The following is a 17,916-nucleotide window of genomic DNA, read 5'->3' as shown; positions in this document are numbered from 1 at the left end:
TCTGCAATATCTTCCAGTTTTCCCAAACGCTAGAGGTCCAGAGCGAGTACAAAATGAATGGGTTGATACGGCGCATTTGAGCAAAATCAGTTTATAAATGCTCAAACATTTTTAATGTAAAATAATACATCCATTTCCCGAACAGAGAACAACATAAAACAATTTAATGCTGCCGTTATATTTGTAAGAGCTTTTAAACTCGAGTTTAAAAGAGCATCTCCATGTATGTCCATGACGTCAGTGAGCGCGAACAGCCAATGAGCTGCTCCGCCCGCCCATCAATCATCACGCTCTAGCAGTAAAGCCCGCCCCCTGCTGCCCAAAACCAGTTGGCTGTAGAAAAAAAAGGAAATACACAGGCAGGTGTTTTTTAGTGAAATACATCCTTGTACTTTCTAAAATGAAAGAAACGTTCTGGGAAAGTGATTAGAAACTATTTTAACTTTTTGTTTTTAGCCGTTGAGCTCCATTTACTCCCATTCATTGAGGACTCCCTCGCGGGCGCCCTCTGCTGTTCAGCAGTCCTGTTTGTGATATAAGGGGGGAAATAGGAAGTGGCCAGGCTCCTCATAAATCGGCTCTGGTAATGGCCCAAACCTGTTTTCTGTACAAAAAAGGAAATCTACTGTGTATTATTCATTAATTGAATAATAGTTAATTATATTATCTAATATAATGTATAATATAGTATGTTCGGCACATACATATCAACCTATACCTTTTAAGATTCCTCCCATAATCCCATAGGATTCATCCAATAACACAGCGGGTATCGTGACCAGAAACCAGGGGGTGTAAGATCAGGAAGGGGTGTGAGATTCGGCACCACAGCGGCTCTGCATGAGCGGTCTCCGGCTGTACTGCGCATGTCCGTTTTACTTTCCGCTGCCGAGAGTGCTTGGTCTGTTTTCGTGCTGCAGCGCAGAGCCGACGAAGCCTGCGTGTTAGTCGCTAATTTGTGCTGTTTATCCGGTCTGTATTTCGTGGGTTTCCCAGACGAGGTGAGTTAAGTCACCCAGTCTTTCGTGCTCTATTGAACATGTCAGTTATTTAGAGTTAACAGTGTTTGCTCGTTTGTGTTTAGTCTTTAGCCTGCGGGCTCTGCTCTGTCTGCTGAACGAAGGCCGTTTTATAACATTCTCCGAGTAATGTGACCCGACTAGTCTTATATATAGTTATATTTAAGGATGCCAGCATGCTAAAATGTAGAGTTTGTAGTCCATTAGCCTTTAGTGAGTGTTTAGCTAGGTAGTTAAACCTAGTTAGATAGGCTAACTACGCTACGTTTACCTAGCATAGCTAACGCTAGCGAGCTGCACTGTTTATCTGTAACAGGAGCTGGCCTGGCTAGCTTTAGCTGGCTAACCCAACGACAGTGTATTTGTTCTTGGGAACAAATCAGGCTGACTTGTCTCCCCAACTCGGATTGCTGCAAGTTGTTTAAAAAGCTGTTTAAAGATTATATTCATTTAGAAATGATCTCAGTAGCCACTTTTCTGTTTTTCCTAGGTGGACTGTAAACAATGGGGGACATAAAAAACTTTCTGTACGCGTGGTGCGGTAAGAAGAAGTTAACGCCAAACTATGACATAAGGGCAGCTGGAAATAAAAACAGGCAGAAGTTTATGTGTGAGGTAAGTAGACTTCTTGTGCCTGTTCACTTATTTTGCACGTTGAGTGTGTGATTTTTAGATAAGTGTCTCCTAAGTTTGAGTTCTCGGACATGGTAGTTAAGTTGGCCTGGTCTTTGCTTAAATTGCAGTGTTATCCGTTGGAAGCCATTCGCAAAACTAATATGTCAGCATATGGATTTCAATAGAATGTCATATACAGTGTATAGCTATGCATACATACCATTTTAGCCACATATGACCATATACAGACACACATACTCACTGAGCAAAGCTGTAACTTGAAGTGCATCATGGAATTCCTGCAGATTTTTAAGTGTGTTTTCATGCTGTGAATCTCCTGTTGTACCACATGCCGAAGGTGTTCTATTGGATTCAGATTGGGTCCCGATCCCCACGTGAGTTCCCACGTGAGTTCACGCTGTTGGCACCAAATTCTGATCCTACCATCTGTGTGCCTCAGCAGAAACTGATATTCATCAGACCAGGCTATATTTTTCCAGTCTTCAACTGTCCGGTTTTGTTGAGCCTGTGCTGAATACCTGGTGCACTTGTGGTTGGAGCAAAAAGTGGATTGTCTAGTTTTGTCTAAATTTTGCGCAGATATGAAACAGGTTTGTTTTTTTTTGCTTTTAGGTCCGTGTTGATGGTTATAGTTACATTGGAATGGGAAACTCCACCAGCAAGAAAGATGCCCAGTCCAATGCTGCAAGGGACTTTGTGAATTATCTTGTCCGAATCGGTGAGATAAGTGCTTCTGAGGTACCTGCTTTAGGGGTGAGTGGCAAACGTCTAATTTACTACTTACTCTCACACCATCTCTCTTCTGCATTGTGATGACATGTGCCTGTCATTATCATTCTGTTACCAGGCCAGTGTCCCAGATGTGCCTGATGGCAGTGGGCAGGAAGGTGGTGGCTTTGGAAATCTCCCAGCCAATGGACCTCTACCTCCACATTTAGTTGTGAAGAATGAGTCAGGTGTGATAATTAAGTCAGTTACTGCCAACAATAGATGGATATTTATACTTTTGAGACGGTTCTGGAGTGTGGTGTTATAAATGTGAATATGGTATGAAATAAGCAGACTTAAGCCATGGCTCAAATCTTTCTTCCTTCCTAGTGGCCGACAAAGCCTCTGCTCCAGTGCCTGGAGTGACTGGACTAGGCTATTCGGGTTTTGGCAATTCTCAGTGGGAGCGAGGGGCTAACCTGCAGGACTACTATTCAAAGAGGGATGAACAGGATGCAAAAGCTGTAGGATTTCATACAAATACATGTATTCAGTCAATTGAACAAACAGTGCAAGCAGATAATTCTATTACTGTATCAGCTGTTGATGATATACACACCCAGTAAAAGGAACTGTTTTAGCTGTAAGATGGTAAATTGTCTGATAGTAAGAAAAGACTGTGCTGTATTTTGCCATCATAGTAATTGTTGCATGTTATGGATAGAAACCAGTAGCTTCCAATTACCATAATGCATTTTACATTGATGTCTCTTGATCCAATTCATGCGGATTCCCAGATTTCCAGTTACTGGATACTTGATGCTGTTAAACTGGGGATACAGCAAAAATGTAAACCACATGGGTTACAGAGAGCTTAGTTGTTAAATAATGTGCTGCACAATGCTAAACCAGAACTACACACCTTTTACTTACTAACAGTGTGTCACTTAAAATTTTTTATGCAGACTTTGGAGTCAGAGGAGGTAGATTTAAACGCTGGCCTTCATGGCAACTGGACCCTGGAAAATGCCAAAGCTCGACTGAACCAGTTTTTTCAAAAGGAGAAAATCCAAACAGATTACAAATACAGCCAAGTGGGGCCTGACCACAACAGGTTTGGACATTTGGGGGGGACTAATACCATGGAACAAAATGATTCTTAATAATATTAAAAAACTGTGCATATCAGGTTTTTGAGTGTATGTTTTTCTGCTGGACTTCGATGGTATGAGAGAACTTCTTGGTGTGCATTTAACCCCAAGGAGTTCTCGGTGAACGTATTTCAAACAGCTTCTCTAACACGATTGCTGTAGTACTTTTCCAGGTACACTTAGATTTGGACTTTTGCCCATCTTAGTTTCAATAATCTGATGGAAAAAAGGCAATCTCTTGTCTGGTCAATTGACTTTGGCAGAGCAGAAAAACAAAATAAGCTAGGAGGAAAATGCTGATACCAGAAATCAAATCCTTACATATGACAAACATGTGGCATTTCTTAGGCTGCACTAAGGTGCCACATGGTGGAGTCTGTGATTGGATGCGTGCTGGAGTGTTTGGGAGTGCAGTAATGTATGGTTGTGATTTCTGGTGTCGCTCCTCCATCAGGAATGGAGGCCTCCATGGCTGAGATGGAAGTGTTCTGGTCCATGGTTGGAAGTCTGGCAGAAAAACATACCTGCTCAAGATGGAGTAGTCACATGTGGACACTCTCATTCATGAAATGGCGCTCATTTGATAGGCGGTGGAAGGTAGAGGTCAGTTCTTTGATACAACTGTGTGTGTGTGGTGTCTTGTTGCTTGGTTTTAGAAGCATATTGAAGCGATATATTTATCATGGAGAGAATCTGTTTACACTAGAGATTACCAGTAGATTTTCTGATCTATTCATGTTGAAGTTAGCCAGGCAGTTGTTTTCAGATAATGTGCTGTTTAGTATTATGCTGACAAAAATGACTACAATAATGAGTTGTATAGACTTTTTAGACATTTTAATTATTTAATGATTTGTTTTAAACTTCATATTGTTCCATCTTGTAGTTTGTTTATTGAAGTGTCTTAAATTTCACATCTGTCCTGATTTTAGGAGCTTCATTGCTGAAATGACTATCTTTGTAAGACAGCTAGGACGAAGTAAGTATCTCTCTATCATTCTGGTTGTTCCTTGCAGATTAATTCAAAAGCAGTATGCACTCATTGGCCACTTTATTTGGTACCCGTACCTTGTGTCTAGACTCATCGTCAGTTTTATCAGATCCACTTACCACAGATGTGCTGTTTCTCTGCATAGGTTTTTACCTTTCTTTTTCCTGTTTGACAGTGATTAGAATCCTCAGAAGGCCATCACATGGCAGGAATTATGAGGGTGGTGACACTGACTTGATGTGTGCTGTGGTGTTAGATATGAAGTTAGAGATGATTGCTCATCTATTGCTGCAGTACTTATTCTGTACTTCATATTTTAGTGTTTTTCTACTCTTAACACATCCTCTTCAACTCAAGGAGTGCTTTTTAATGAGCTGATTTGTTGGATCAGGTGTGTTGACAGCAGAGAACACACTCAAATGTGCATAGCAGAGGTTAATTGAGGAGCCGGGTTGTGGGCCACTGCTGTCGAGTACAAGCCCAGTAACATCACTGCCATTTCACTGCATGTCAGTCAGTGTCACGGCAGTGCTAAAAATGATCCACCACTCTAATAATACCTGCTCATTGGTGGTCTCAGGCCAGACTATTGATAAAGTGTGGCTAACAAATTATGTAGAGAAACAGTGAACACAGTCTGTTACTGGAGAGCTGCTACATGCACCTGATAAAATGGACAATAATGCAGACACACATTGTCTTGTACCCAATAAAGTGGCAATTGAGCTGTTTTGACACTTTGCCAGCTAACTTTTTTTAATGCCCTCTCAAAAATGTGCAGAAATCTTTGCTCGTGAACATGGCTCCAATAAGAAGCTAGCAGCACAGTCATGCGCTCTCTCCCTGGTTCGACAGCTGTACCATCTGAGTGTCATCGAGGCTTTTACAGGGCAGACAAAGAAGAAAGAAGGCGAGACTGTGAGTTCACTAGTTCACTGACATGAAACAGGAACAGTGTATTTATTGCTGTCTTTGATATTTGCTAATGCTGTCCTCTACCTCTCATTGAAATGCTAGGTGGAAGCATATGATGTGAATGTTAGTGAAGATCTGAAGCAACAACTACAGAGCGTCATCAATGAGCTCTGTGTCCACATTCCTCCACCTGTAAGTGCTTTGGTTCAATTCTTTGTCTCAAACAAATTTCATAAAGGTCTCAGGTCTCAGGTGTGATCTCCACTGTCGTATTGCGTTTAAATGCCTATGTCTCTGTCCTCACTGCTACAGGATCCTAGCGGTCCGGTGTCCCTTGTTCAGGGGAAGATGGCCCATTTTGAACCTTCACAGAGGCAGAGCATGGCAGGTGTGGTGCCCTGGTCTCCCCCTCAAGTCAACTGGAACCCTTGGACCAGCAGTAATATTGATGATGGTCCACTGGCTTTTGTAAGCTTCATCACAATACATGATTGATACTCTCATACCAACTTAGGACACACTAGCCACGTTTACATGCAGCCTAATATTAGAAATTTGGCAGGAACAGTCAGGAGACTGGAGCTTTGACATTGACTGGAGTGTATTTCCACATAGAAAGTATGGGTACAGTGTGATCGATCAACAGCCACTCAGCAGTATCAGGAGTCTAGTCTTATTCATGTGCATGCAGACTATCATGCACAGGCACAGCTTGGTCATCAATATGTCACCAGTTCATTCTAGTCTAGCCTGGTCAGCAGTCCAGTCTGGTTAGTAGTCCAGTCTAACAAAAATATTTTGGAAGAACTTGATATACATTGAAAACTGTGGGAGGGGAGGGAGGAAGGAAAGGAGTTTGAAGAGGGGTAAGGAGGAGGCTGAAGAAGGAGAATATGAAATGAGATGTAGGGGGTAGAGATAAGGAGAGTGGTTATCACCTTCAGGACAAAGGTTCATCTCAGTACAAACAAAGCATGGCAACGTTTACTCTAAGTGGTACTCCATGTATGCGTGTCACTTTGCGTCAGATTACTTGTAATGCACATATAAATGAAGATTTTCCATCAGATCATTGAAAAGAGAGCAAATGAACACCTCAGTCCAAATCTGTAATTGGAATATATTCAGTCATATTGGCAAAAATCTTTGCATGTAAACATAGCCAGTGTGGTCCTCTGTGGTGGTCCTGTTCTCTAAATATAGGGAGTCGAGGGGGCTGATGAATTGCAGTGTCAGATGTGCTGCAGTCAGTACCTGTAAACCTGAATAATGTGTAAACAATTAGCAATGAGTGTGGGTATACCTAATGATAGATAGATCAGTGTATGTATATAGATAAGGCAAAGGATAATTTTTCTATAGAGAGATTAACTTTGTCTTGGAGCTTATCTAGATTTACTTTAATGTTTCACTAGTTAGTTTTTACCCACAAGTACTTTTAGCATGCATATAAAAATGTGGGTGCCTCTGGGTAAAATCCATCCATGTTTTTATTGGTAATGTGTACAGTACTAATTAGTTGTAGACAGAATTACATTCGTCTGCAGTAATTATGTATGGAATACCCTTCTCATGTAGGCCTTAGCTGTGAAGTGCGTCTGTTTGGCACTGGCTACCATGATTAATACATTTGAAATAAGTGTGTTCAGTATGCCTGTGCAGTAACAAAGAGCAATTTTTGACACTTCTTTTGAAATTGTCGGCAGTGCACCCCAGAGCAGATCAGCTCAGACCTGCAGCAGGAGCTCAGCTACCAGCTGGAGCATGACAAGGACCTACAGGCGGTAAGATAAAGATCCACATGGACGTATCATTATTTCAGTTAATGATGTTATCAGCCTTTGATTTTGTGTGTACAGTTATGAAAGCTGATATAGTTTCTTAAATATGTGTCCAAAGTACACATACTACCAGAAGAGCTGCCAGTGTTTGTTGCTGAGTTCCTAAGTGCAAAAACCACGAAAGTCCTTTTTGAGTGCTGCCCAAGTGCCTGAGTTCCTGTTTTCTGGCTCTCTGACAGATGATGCATGAGCGTGAGCAGCTACCAGTAAAGAAGTTCGAGGAAGAGATCATGAATGCAGTCCACAGAAATCCAGTAGTGATTATCCGTGGGGCCACTGGTTGTGGCAAGACTACCCAAGTGCCGCAATACATCCTGGACTACTACATTCAGGGAGGCAGGGCATCAGAATGCAACATTGTTGTCACTCAGGTGAGCCAGTTGTAATGGATTATGTTAATGGACTGAACTGAACAGTTCCTTTGTTAAATGCTTTTGGGTTGCAACAGATATTCAATAATTCAAATTTTTGGAAAAGGTAAACAAATTTAAATAAGTATTTTAGCTTTGTTATGAAAGCACAAACATCTGTGGGGAAATCAACACTGTAGTTATAGGTAGCATATGATTGCCAGCTTTAGGCATATAGGAGACTCCATTTTTAACAGTCTAGTTCAAGGCTAAAATATGTTTTAACTCCAGGTGCAGATCAAGTAAATTTTTGCTCTTGCAAATTGCTTGCTAAGGTAGCATGTTCTTAGCTATATTTACTTCTGTAAACAAATGAGCATGTGCTAGCAATTAACTGTGTAGCTAAGTTTTGCGCATGCTTCTTTTAGAAAGTGGTTATGAATGACTTCCAAACCTTGATCATTATCTGACAAGTTGACCAAAAAGGGCTACATTTTTGTAAGATTGTTTATAAAAAAGACGCTGTTTCCTCTGCTCTCGTTCAGATACTGTCAGCAAACAGGGTTGCCAGCCTAGGAATAGGATCTCCTGCATTACCGTTTTCAGTTACTTGCTATGAAAATAATTCGTGATGTATTTTTCATTGTCTTGTATTTAAATAATGTCTCTTTAAAAAGCAAGAACTTAATTTTATTCATTGTGTTTCTAATTATAGGAATTGTAAGAATTATTATAATTTTGTATATTTATGTTTAAAAATATTTTTCTATCAAAATTTGCTAAAATATTTTTAAATGATATTTTCCATCTTAATATGCACATGCAAGTATTTATTGCATTTTTTTGAAAAATAGATTTTGGGTAGATATTGTCATCTAAGATTCAGGAAGATTTGATGTCCATCTGAGTTTTTTTTGTGTGGGGTTATTAGTTATTATTTTTAGTAGGAGAAAAAATGATTTAGGGCTGTGTATGATGTATAGACCTAAGAATGTTTTTAAGAATACCTTTCCATAAAATTTCCCACACCAATGACATCCTTTTATCATAAGATATAACCCAGAATGGCTGTCTGAGTGAACCTGCAAGCACATTTAGTTGAGCAGTGTGCAGCAGAACTTTGCCAAGCAGCTAATATATAAGCTGACTGTGCTATCTAAGGTATAGCAGCATTTCTTGATTAATGAACTGCATGACTAAGTGCACAGTAAAGGAAATGTATTACTTTGTTTAGACTGACGTGAGGTGAATGTTTTAGTGCAGAAAACTGATTTCTTCTGCCATGCTTTGTGCCTTCTGTAGCCTCGGCGAATCAGTGCTGTATCAGTGGCTGAGCGAGTGGCATTTGAGAGAGGTGAGGAGGTTGGGAAGAGCTGCGGCTACAGTGTGCGCTTCGAGTCCATCCTGCCCAGGCCACATGCCAGCGTCCTGTTCTGCACAGTCGGTAGGTTAAATTGTCTCAGCCCTTAAAAACACAAGTCACTTGGATTGTGAATCACTTAGACTGTTTTTGTCACTAATTCTCAAGACAGGATTGCCTTCTGCAAGTGATCAGACTAGCTATTGGCATAAGATCGGCTTAGACATAGCTATTGTCTTTTGCTGTGGCAGTTGTACATTGTGTAGATGCTTTGCATAAGCAACCTGCTCCATCTTCCTAAGGTGTGCTGTTAAGGAAGCTGGAAGCTGGTATACGAGGTATAAGCCATGTGATTGTGGACGAAATACATGAGCGAGATCTTAATGTAAGTGTTAACATATCTACTGTCTTTATTTCAGAGTTTGTAATAAGGGTGGCCCAAATGATTTGAATACTTGAGTATTTGTTTTAATTTATTATTTGTAAACTTTGTCTTTTGCAAATTCTTCATACCCCACCAGAATTCTATAACACTTGTGGATTTCTGACCATTTTCAGAGGTAGACACTTGTCTGACTTTGTATTAAACACAAATTTTGTCATAAAACTAGGAATATATGGTAGTTACATAATGCTATCTTGAGTGTTCAAACCATAAAACTTCTCCTCTGCTATATTAATTACTTATTCCTTTTTTGTTTTTAATTTCATTATTTTGTTGGTGACATCTATACTGCTTTGAGATTGGTCACACCTCTGACTTGGAAGCTTTAGCATTTTCAAAAAATTTCCAAAAAAGATGAGAGACAAAGTTTAGTTCCTGATAGATGCTGTGTTTACTGAGAGGTTTTAGAAGTTAAAAACTTCCACTGAAGTTATTTTGGGAAAAAAACTTTTACTTGAGTCATTTCCCCCAAGAATTAAAACATTTACTTGAGTATGGGTTTAGGCTACTCTGCCCACCTCTGCTGCCCACTACTAGTAACCACAAGAGTGAGATTAACCTACTTAGAAAGAAACCACTAATTCAGCTTCCTTGGGCTTTTAAGGTATTGATTTTGACAGTACTAGATTACAGATGCAAACCTGTGAAATACCTTTTTTGTGATACATGAAGACATTAGGAGTCTTTAAATTTAACATGCTGTGTTTATTGCTTTCAGACTGACTTCTTGATGGTGGTGTTGAGAGATGTGGTCCAGGCCTTCCCTGATGTACGAATCATTCTTATGTCTGCCACCATTGACACCACCATGTTCAGAGAATACTTCTTCAACTCCCCCGTTATTGAAGTCTTTGGACGCACGTACCCTGTGCAGGGTGGGTAATAACTGGTATTTTCGCATCACATGTTCATTTAGTGGTAGAATGTATGTCAGTGTTTCACACAGGCCTGAAATAAAACTGGAGGGAGTGTGTCTGGGGATTGGGGATGTTATTTAAATATATGGATGCCCAGGCTCATAATAGCATTTGGGTGTCCGTTGATGCACTATATTGCCAAAAGTATGGCCACAGGTTTATAAAACCAAGCACCTAGGCATGCAGACTGCTTCTACAAACCGTGATAGGACGTCACCAGTACAACAAGTCCAGTTGTCAAATTTCCTCACTACTAAATATTCCACAGTCAACTGTTAGTGGTATTATAACAAAGTGGAAGTGATTGGGAACGACAGTAACTCAGCCACGAAGTGATAGGCCATTTAAAATGACAGAGCGGGGTCAGCGGATGCTGTGGTGCATAGTGCACAGAGGTCGGCAACTTTCTGCAGTCAATCGCTACAGACCTCCAAACTTCATGTGGCCTTCAGATTAGCTCAAGAACAGTGCTTAGAGAGCTTCATGGAATGGGTTTCCATGGCTGAACAGCTGTATCCAAGCCTTGCATCACCAATAGCAATGTAAAGCGTTGAATGCAGAGGTGTAAAGCACTGCCACTGGACTCTAGAGCAGTGGAGACGTGTTCTCTGGAGTGATGAATCATGCTTCTACGTCTGGAAATCCAATGGATTGTCAGTCTGGGTTTGTCGTTTGTCAGGAGAACGGTACTTGTCTGACTGCATTGTGCCAAGTGTAAAGTTTGGTGGAGGGGGGATTATGGTGTGGGGTAGTTTTTCAGGAGGTGGGTTTGGCCCCTTAGTTCCAGTGAAAGGAACTCTTAATGTGTCAGCAGACCAAGAGATTTTGGACAATTTCATGCTCCCAACTTTGTGGGAAAAGTTTGGGGATGGCCCCTTCTTGATCCAACATGACTGCACACCAGTGCACAAAGCAAGGTCCATAAAGACATGGATGAGCAAGTTTGGCGTCGAAGAACTTGACTGGGCTGCACAGAGTCCTGACTTGAACCCGATAGAACACCTTTGGGATGAATTAGAGCGGAGACTGTGAGCCATGCCTTCTTGTCCAACATCAGTGTCTGACCTCACAAATGCACTTCTAAAAGAATGGTCAAAAAGTCCCATACACACACTCTTAAACCTTGTGGAAAGCATTCCCAGAAGAGTTGAAGCTGTTATAGCTGCAAAGGGTGGGCTGACATCATACTAAACTCTAGGGATTAAGAATGGGATGCCACTCAAGTTCATATGCATGTGAAGGCAGAAGACCGAATACTTTTGGAAATATAATGCATATTTGGGGTCGCCCAAGTGTAGCCTATATGTGGGAATCGCTCAAAGCATATGAACCTGTGATTCTGAAAGATTTCATTTTAATTCATACTGAAAGGTTAACATCACTTTGTAAAAGACAGTAAATGAAGTTACATTAAGTTATACTAGAAGTAAGATTTGTATCCTGATTACAAAGAGTGAGCAGGACAACCTGAGTTAAGGTTTAATTTTATTATTATTAAGAAGAACCATCAAAGATATAAAGTGAACCAGGATCTTGGTAGGTTTTATATTTTTGGTAGGATTTCTGTTTTTTTTTTTTTCTATTGATGTAGCTTCTGTTAAGAAGTTGAGTAGAAACAAAGGACATTTTCCCCTTGATTTCCATTCAAGTAATGTGATCTTTTTAACTGTTGCTAATGAACTTAGTACTATAGTAGGTTTTTGAACTGAAGTGATTAGTCTCAAATGTTCTGTTCCTGTACAGAATACTTCCTGGAGGACTGCATCCAAATGACACAGTTTGTGCCTCCTCCAATGGACAGGAAGAAAAAAGACAAGGATGAGGAAGGTGGTGAGGAGGAGGTATGCAAAAACATCTTCTAGGCCATTGTTTTGTTGTTGTTTTTCCATCATAAATCGGGTTAAATGCTGCTACTATAGTTTCTTCACTTTGAGGCTATTAGTAAATGTTAGCATCATCTTAAATGTGTGTTCATTCTTGCCAGGTTCTTGAAAGGTGCATCTTTTATGTTTTGTGATGAAATGTATAAATAAAAGCTTGTTTTGTTTTACAAGAATGTAGCTATGAGCTTTCTGTCCTTCATTCTAACTCACCAGTTACTTATTTTACAAGATTTGTAAACAACTGTCTTCCTGGATTCTTTACAGCTTAACCTTAATATAAAAAGAAGTTATTATAGAACAGTTTGTGATAGTAACTATGTTTGTTAAACATTCAGTGGATGATGAACTTGAAATGTTTTTTATCTGTATGTTCTTGTGCCATCTCCTGCAGGTGAACTGTAATTTGGTGTGTGACCCAGAGTATGGTCCAGAGACCAAGCGTTCAATGGCCCAGTTAAATGAGAAGGAGACTCCATTTGAACTTATCGAAGCTCTGCTGAAGTATATTGAGACTTTGCAAGTGGCAGGGGCAGTGCTGGTGTTTTTGCCTGGTTGGAATCTGATCTACTCTATGCAAAAACACCTGGAGATGAGTCCACACTTCGGTCAGTTACAGTCCGTTTAACAGTATTGTCTTGGCATTCTATTATAGTACTACTTCTAATGCCAATCTCAGTCTACGCCTTACACCAACGTTTCCCAGTCTGGTCCTCAAGACCGCCACATTTTTCCTACTTTCTTGTGTGTTGTTGAATTGGAGCAAAAATGTAGACTGTCTTAATGGGGCACTGAGGACGGGGCTGGGAACCGCTGCTGTACACCATGTAGCAAACTGAGCTTATTTGAAAATCATAGTTATCTTAAGGGACAGCGTTGACTTAATTACTTGGCTTGGATGTAATCGATCTTCAAAGACATTTCCAAATTTTGCTTCTTTGTTTTAGCTTTGGAGCTAACGTTGCTAAGCACAAAAAGTACAGTCACCCAGATCTTTTCCATAAATACAGGCTCAAAACATTTGTAGCAGAATTTTGGGTACAGCTGATTTCATAGAAACTGCAGAAATTGTGAATGTTGTCTAGCGTCCATAGGCCAGTGTGGTGTGCATGCATGCAAGGGGAGTCAGATTCTTTGGGATAGTCAGAATTTAGCAAAACTCCTGATTTTGAAGACGTCTGCCTGATGTTTTGTGCAGTTTTATTTTTCACAGTACATCATAAGGTGTCCTAAACCATATAAACAATTCTGTGTAATCTTAATGAAGACCTCGATGTGGATGTGTGATTACAGAAAATTTTAGATGACTAATATATTTAATTCTAATTTTTATTAGCAACATTTGCACCAGAGCTAAATGAAAGAATCACAATTTCAACAACAAGCATGTCTTTGCTGCTTATATGCATCTAAGCTAAGCGGAAAACAAAGTCATTCTTCAAGTCAAAATTGTTAGTGATTACAACAGCTATTTATTTGTTTTCACAGGCAAATTCTGTAATGTAAATCTGGTATTTTTCCACTATTTGTCAGAATTTAATGCATATTGTTATTTGTGTTTTAAGCAGTGACATCATTTGTAATCTGTTGGTGACCGTTCATTTTGTGTGCATTTTCTGAATCAGGAAGCCAGCGTTACAGGATCTTGCCTCTCCACTCTCAGATCCCTAGAGAGGAACAGAGGAGGGTTTTTGAGACTGCGCCAGAGGGAGTGACAAAGGTCGGTGCATTTCTCACTTTTTGTTTTAAATGTCTCAGGTTATCCACTAGCTTGCAATGAAGAGTGCCAAGAGTGTTTATGACGGTTTAAAAAATGTTTTCACAGGTAATTTTGTCCACAAATATTGCTGAGACCAGTATTACCATCAACGATGTGGTATATGTTATTGACTCCTGCAAGTAAGTTTTACTGAAATCTTTCACTACTTTCAGATTTTTTTTTCTCCTTGTCCCTCAGCTTGAACACACAATGACTGTTCTGTTTCTGTCTACTTAGGCAAAAGGTGAAGCTCTTTACTTCCCACAACAACATGACCAACTATGCCACTGTATGGGCCTCCAAGACCAACCTGGAGCAGAGGAAGGGACGAGCTGGTCGCGTTAGGCCAGGCTTCTGCTTCCATCTCTGCAGCAGAGCACGCTTCGAAAAGTAAGCAAAAGCAGAAACCTATATACTAAATTACCTTTGTTTAGTCAGTCGTGAATTCTCCATTGTTTTTCCACTTGAGACCTTGGTTGCGTGATGGTGAGAGCTTTGTCTTTGGTGACTGTTGTACAGACTCGAGACCCACATGACTCCTGAGATCTTCCGCACACCACTGCATGAAGTAGCCCTCAGTATTAAGCTGCTCAGGCTGGGGGGTATTGGACAGTTTCTGTCCAAAGCAATCGAGCCTCCTCCGCTGGATGCTGTTATTGAAGCTGAGCACACTCTCCGAGGTACTGCATGCATCTAGCCTCTTTTGCATGGGCCTGTATTGTTTGACTACAGCACAGATTAATTGTAGTTTATGTCTGTGGAATAGCACTCAGTTAGATTCGCAGCTATATGGAGTCTTTCAGTTACACTTGCCACATTTGATATTGTCAGTGTCTCAGCAACAATGTTATTTTTTTGTGTTTGTTTCCCAGAGCTGGATGCCCTTGACTGTAACGATGAGCTGACCCCACTGGGCCGTATCTTGGCCAAACTCCCCATCGAGCCACGCCTGGGAAAAATGATGATTATTGGCTGCATCTTAAAGTAATTGTTTTCATATTGTTTTGTAATAAATTGTTTTTCTGTGTTCTTAGCTGCACAGAACCTACCAGTTGAATTTACATAATTGTTTTTGTTTTAGCGTGGGAGATGCCGTATGTACCATTTCTGCAGCCTCTTGCTTCCCTGAGCCCTTCATCAACGAGGGCAAACGTTTGGGCTTTGTTCATAGGAACTTTGCAGGCACACGGTTCTCTGACCATGTGGCCTTGCTTTCAGTTTTTCAGGCCTGGGATGAAGTCAGGTAAGAATTGCCCCTTTTTTTTATGAAAGTGTAGATCACATCACTAGAAAGACACATCATCTAGGAACCATACAGAAATCTTTTTGCACAGCGGTCATAATTGTATGCCTTGTTTGCAAAATAAGATGCACCCGTTTGATTGTAAAAATTGGTTAGAATATCACACAGAAATGGCAACAATTGTTCATGTTTCTTGTAGAATGGGTGGTGAAGATGCGGAAAACCGATTCTGTGAGCATAAGCGGTTGCACATGTCAACTCTGAGGATGACCTGGGAGGCTAAAGTCCAGCTGAAAGATATCCTCATTAATGCAGGCTTTCCTGAAGGTCAGTCAACTTTTCATACATTTTAAAGCTCACTGTCACTTGGATAAGACATCTGAAGTTAATTGTGAACCGCATAAAATCTAAAAGTTAAGTGGTAAGTGGAAAAAAAAAGTTTTTAGGTTAATGCACAACCCTAGCTGTTGTCGCTTTAATATTAGACTTTAATTTAAAAACACATTTTGTCCCTTAAGCATTTAACATATGGTAGCTACTTTAGGTTTTTTTTGTTTGTTTGTTTTTTTTTTATGCAAGCAGAAAGCAGTCAGACACTGATTTCCTGGGAACAAGATGCCTTCTAGACTAGCAAATGGATTAAAGATGGAAAAATGTCTATCAAAAATGTCTCCTCATTTTATTGTAGTGAATTTTCCACTAAGGACAATCTGAACGTTTGTTCTTTTGTACAGAGTGTCTCATGAACCAGATTTTCAACAATGTGGGGCCAGACAATAACCTTGATGTGGTAATCACCCTCTTGACCTTTGGGTTCTACCCAAATGTCTGTTACCATAAGGAAAAGAGGAAGATCTTGACTACAGAAGGCCGAAATGCACTTATCCACAAGTCTTCTGTTAACTGCCCCTTCAGTAGTCATGACATGACATACCCATCACCTTTCTTTGTGTTTGGGGAAAAGGTTGGCTTGGTTTTGTTTTATCTTGCTCTAAAAGTTATAATTATTTTTAACTCTGCTATAGGCATTTGAAATCAACTACTTTTCATGTTAATAGATTCGGACTCGAGCCATCTCCGCAAAAGGAATGACTATGGTCAGCCCTCTTCAGTTAATTTTGTTTGCCTCAAAGAAAATCACTTCAGATGGGGAAACTGTTGAGCTTGATGACTGGTAAGTCTATACCACTTGACTACCTTATTCAGCTACAGACAAGCTTTGATGCTTTAAAAGTCAGAGTTGGAAATTCTTAAGAACATTTTGTTTCTCCATAGGATCAAACTGCGGATCCCGCATGAAGTAGCTGGGGGTGTGGCGGCACTGAGGGCTGCAGTGGAAGCACTTGTGGTGGAGGTGAGCAAAGATCCAGAATACATTCGGAATATGGATCCCACCAACGAGCGCCTCCTCAACGTCATACGGCTCCTGTCCAGACCCTCCTCTGCAGGGCTCAACCTTATGGCCAACAACCAACGGTGAGAATTGCATTCATCTATCCAGTTTGTGGTGACATCATTTCAAAAATGTTATAGTAGTAGTAGTGCTCATACAGTCACCTTGATCACTTCTTTCATGCTAAAGCTTTCATGCTAAAGCTTTATCCAGACCACAGGATAAAGCTCTTTTAACTGATATAGCCAATTATATTCAGTGACCTTGAAATAGAGCTTTTAAATGAACTTGGAGTTCATCAAACTTTCCATCTAGTAATACTGCAACTATTTCATATCCTTTTAAACTTTATAGCTTTGGAGATGGTCCACGGCCGCCAAAGATGTCCCGGATGGATGGAGACGGAGGATTCAGGGGGCGTGGAGGGTACCAGGGTAATAGAGGGTTCAGAGGTGGAGATGGTGGAGGATATGGAGGAGGCAGGGGTGGAGGATATGGAGGAGGCAGGGGTGGAGGATACAGAGGAGGTGGTGGATATGGTGGTGGTGGATTCCGTGGAGGGTACAGAGGGTCAGGAGGGTACGGAGGTGGAGGATATAGAGGATCTGGTGGTTACCGAGGTGGCGGTGGATACGGGGGAGGTAGAGGCTTTAATAGAGGTGGATATGGAGGCTTTTAGGGGAGACATCTGAGTAAATGTCCACAGAGAAGTAGTTTTTAGTTCTTTTGTTTTGGCACCTTTTTTCCTCCTTTGCAGAGTTCAGATATTTGCAATACTGTTAAATTGTTATTTAAACGCAAATTGTTCTGTAATGTAGCTGTGAAATGTTTTACACTTGACTGTTTAAAGATTGTAAAAATGTAATTTGCAGAAGTTAGTCAGTAACTCATCAACTTTTGGTTGCTTTTCAGATGGATTACACAAAACTTATGGTCTTCTAAATTCTTAGGAACAGTTTAGTGAAGTTTTTTTTTGTCATGCATGGAAGTAATATTTTGTTATTTCACAAGCCATGCTTACATCCAACATTTGAGCAGGAGTTTGTCTGTTGATGTTTTCATTGACTGTACTGTGTGACTAATTGCAAAAAATATTATACAAATGTTAAAACATTCCCTAATTTGATGTACAAAATGCAAGTTCTCATTAAACGGTTTATTAAGTGCTGTTTGAACTCTATATCTGACAACTGATTCATAAATTATGAACTCACACTGCAGAACAGTCTTGAATTTAGAATATTATAAATTGCTATAAATCATATGAAAAATTACAATCTGATATAAATTGCTTGTTTAGAGACATCA

At 40.3% G+C, this 17,916-nt stretch overlaps 1 protein-coding gene across 3 annotated transcripts; it reads left to right on the top strand.

Annotated features, from left to right (window-relative positions):
- Positions 1 to 869: 869 nt before the first annotated feature.
- On the top strand, positions 870 to 17,788 carry dhx9 (DEAH (Asp-Glu-Ala-His) box helicase 9). 3 transcript variants are annotated; one of them, XM_017717079.2, is made up of 28 exons: positions 870 to 1,001; positions 1,510 to 1,634; positions 2,268 to 2,408; positions 2,503 to 2,611; positions 2,754 to 2,887; positions 3,329 to 3,477; positions 4,447 to 4,493; positions 5,287 to 5,423; positions 5,523 to 5,612; positions 5,733 to 5,888; positions 7,127 to 7,204; positions 7,441 to 7,632; positions 8,914 to 9,055; positions 9,274 to 9,356; positions 10,135 to 10,291; positions 12,077 to 12,174; positions 12,608 to 12,821; positions 13,839 to 13,933; positions 14,039 to 14,112; positions 14,210 to 14,362; positions 14,492 to 14,652; positions 14,845 to 14,956; positions 15,054 to 15,215; positions 15,415 to 15,542; positions 15,950 to 16,179; positions 16,274 to 16,389; positions 16,491 to 16,691; positions 16,963 to 17,788. In XM_017717079.2, exons 2-28 carry the CDS (start codon positions 1,524 to 1,526, stop codon positions 17,285 to 17,287), a joined length of 3,795 nt encoding a protein of 1,264 aa, XP_017572568.1. In that variant the 5' UTR covers positions 870 to 1,001; positions 1,510 to 1,523; the 3' UTR covers positions 17,288 to 17,788. The 3 variants fall into 3 exon arrangements, with proteins under 3 accessions (XP_017572568.1, XP_017572570.1, XP_017572569.1); XM_017717081.2 differs by lacking the exons at positions 870 to 1,001; positions 1,510 to 1,634; positions 2,268 to 2,408; ... (1 more) ...; positions 2,754 to 2,887; positions 3,329 to 3,477 and adding an exon at positions 3,494 to 4,111; XM_017717080.2 differs by lacking the exons at positions 870 to 1,001; positions 1,510 to 1,634; positions 2,268 to 2,408; ... (1 more) ...; positions 2,754 to 2,887; positions 3,329 to 3,477 and adding an exon at positions 3,494 to 4,117.
- Positions 17,789 to 17,916: the final 128 nt, after the last annotated feature.

Source organism: Pygocentrus nattereri, chromosome 2 (assembly GCF_015220715.1).
Source record: "Pygocentrus nattereri isolate fPygNat1 chromosome 2, fPygNat1.pri, whole genome shotgun sequence".
In the NCBI taxonomy this organism is placed as follows: domain Eukaryota; kingdom Metazoa; phylum Chordata; class Actinopteri; order Characiformes; family Serrasalmidae; genus Pygocentrus; species Pygocentrus nattereri.
This window is presented reverse-complemented; position numbering and strand designations above follow the sequence as displayed.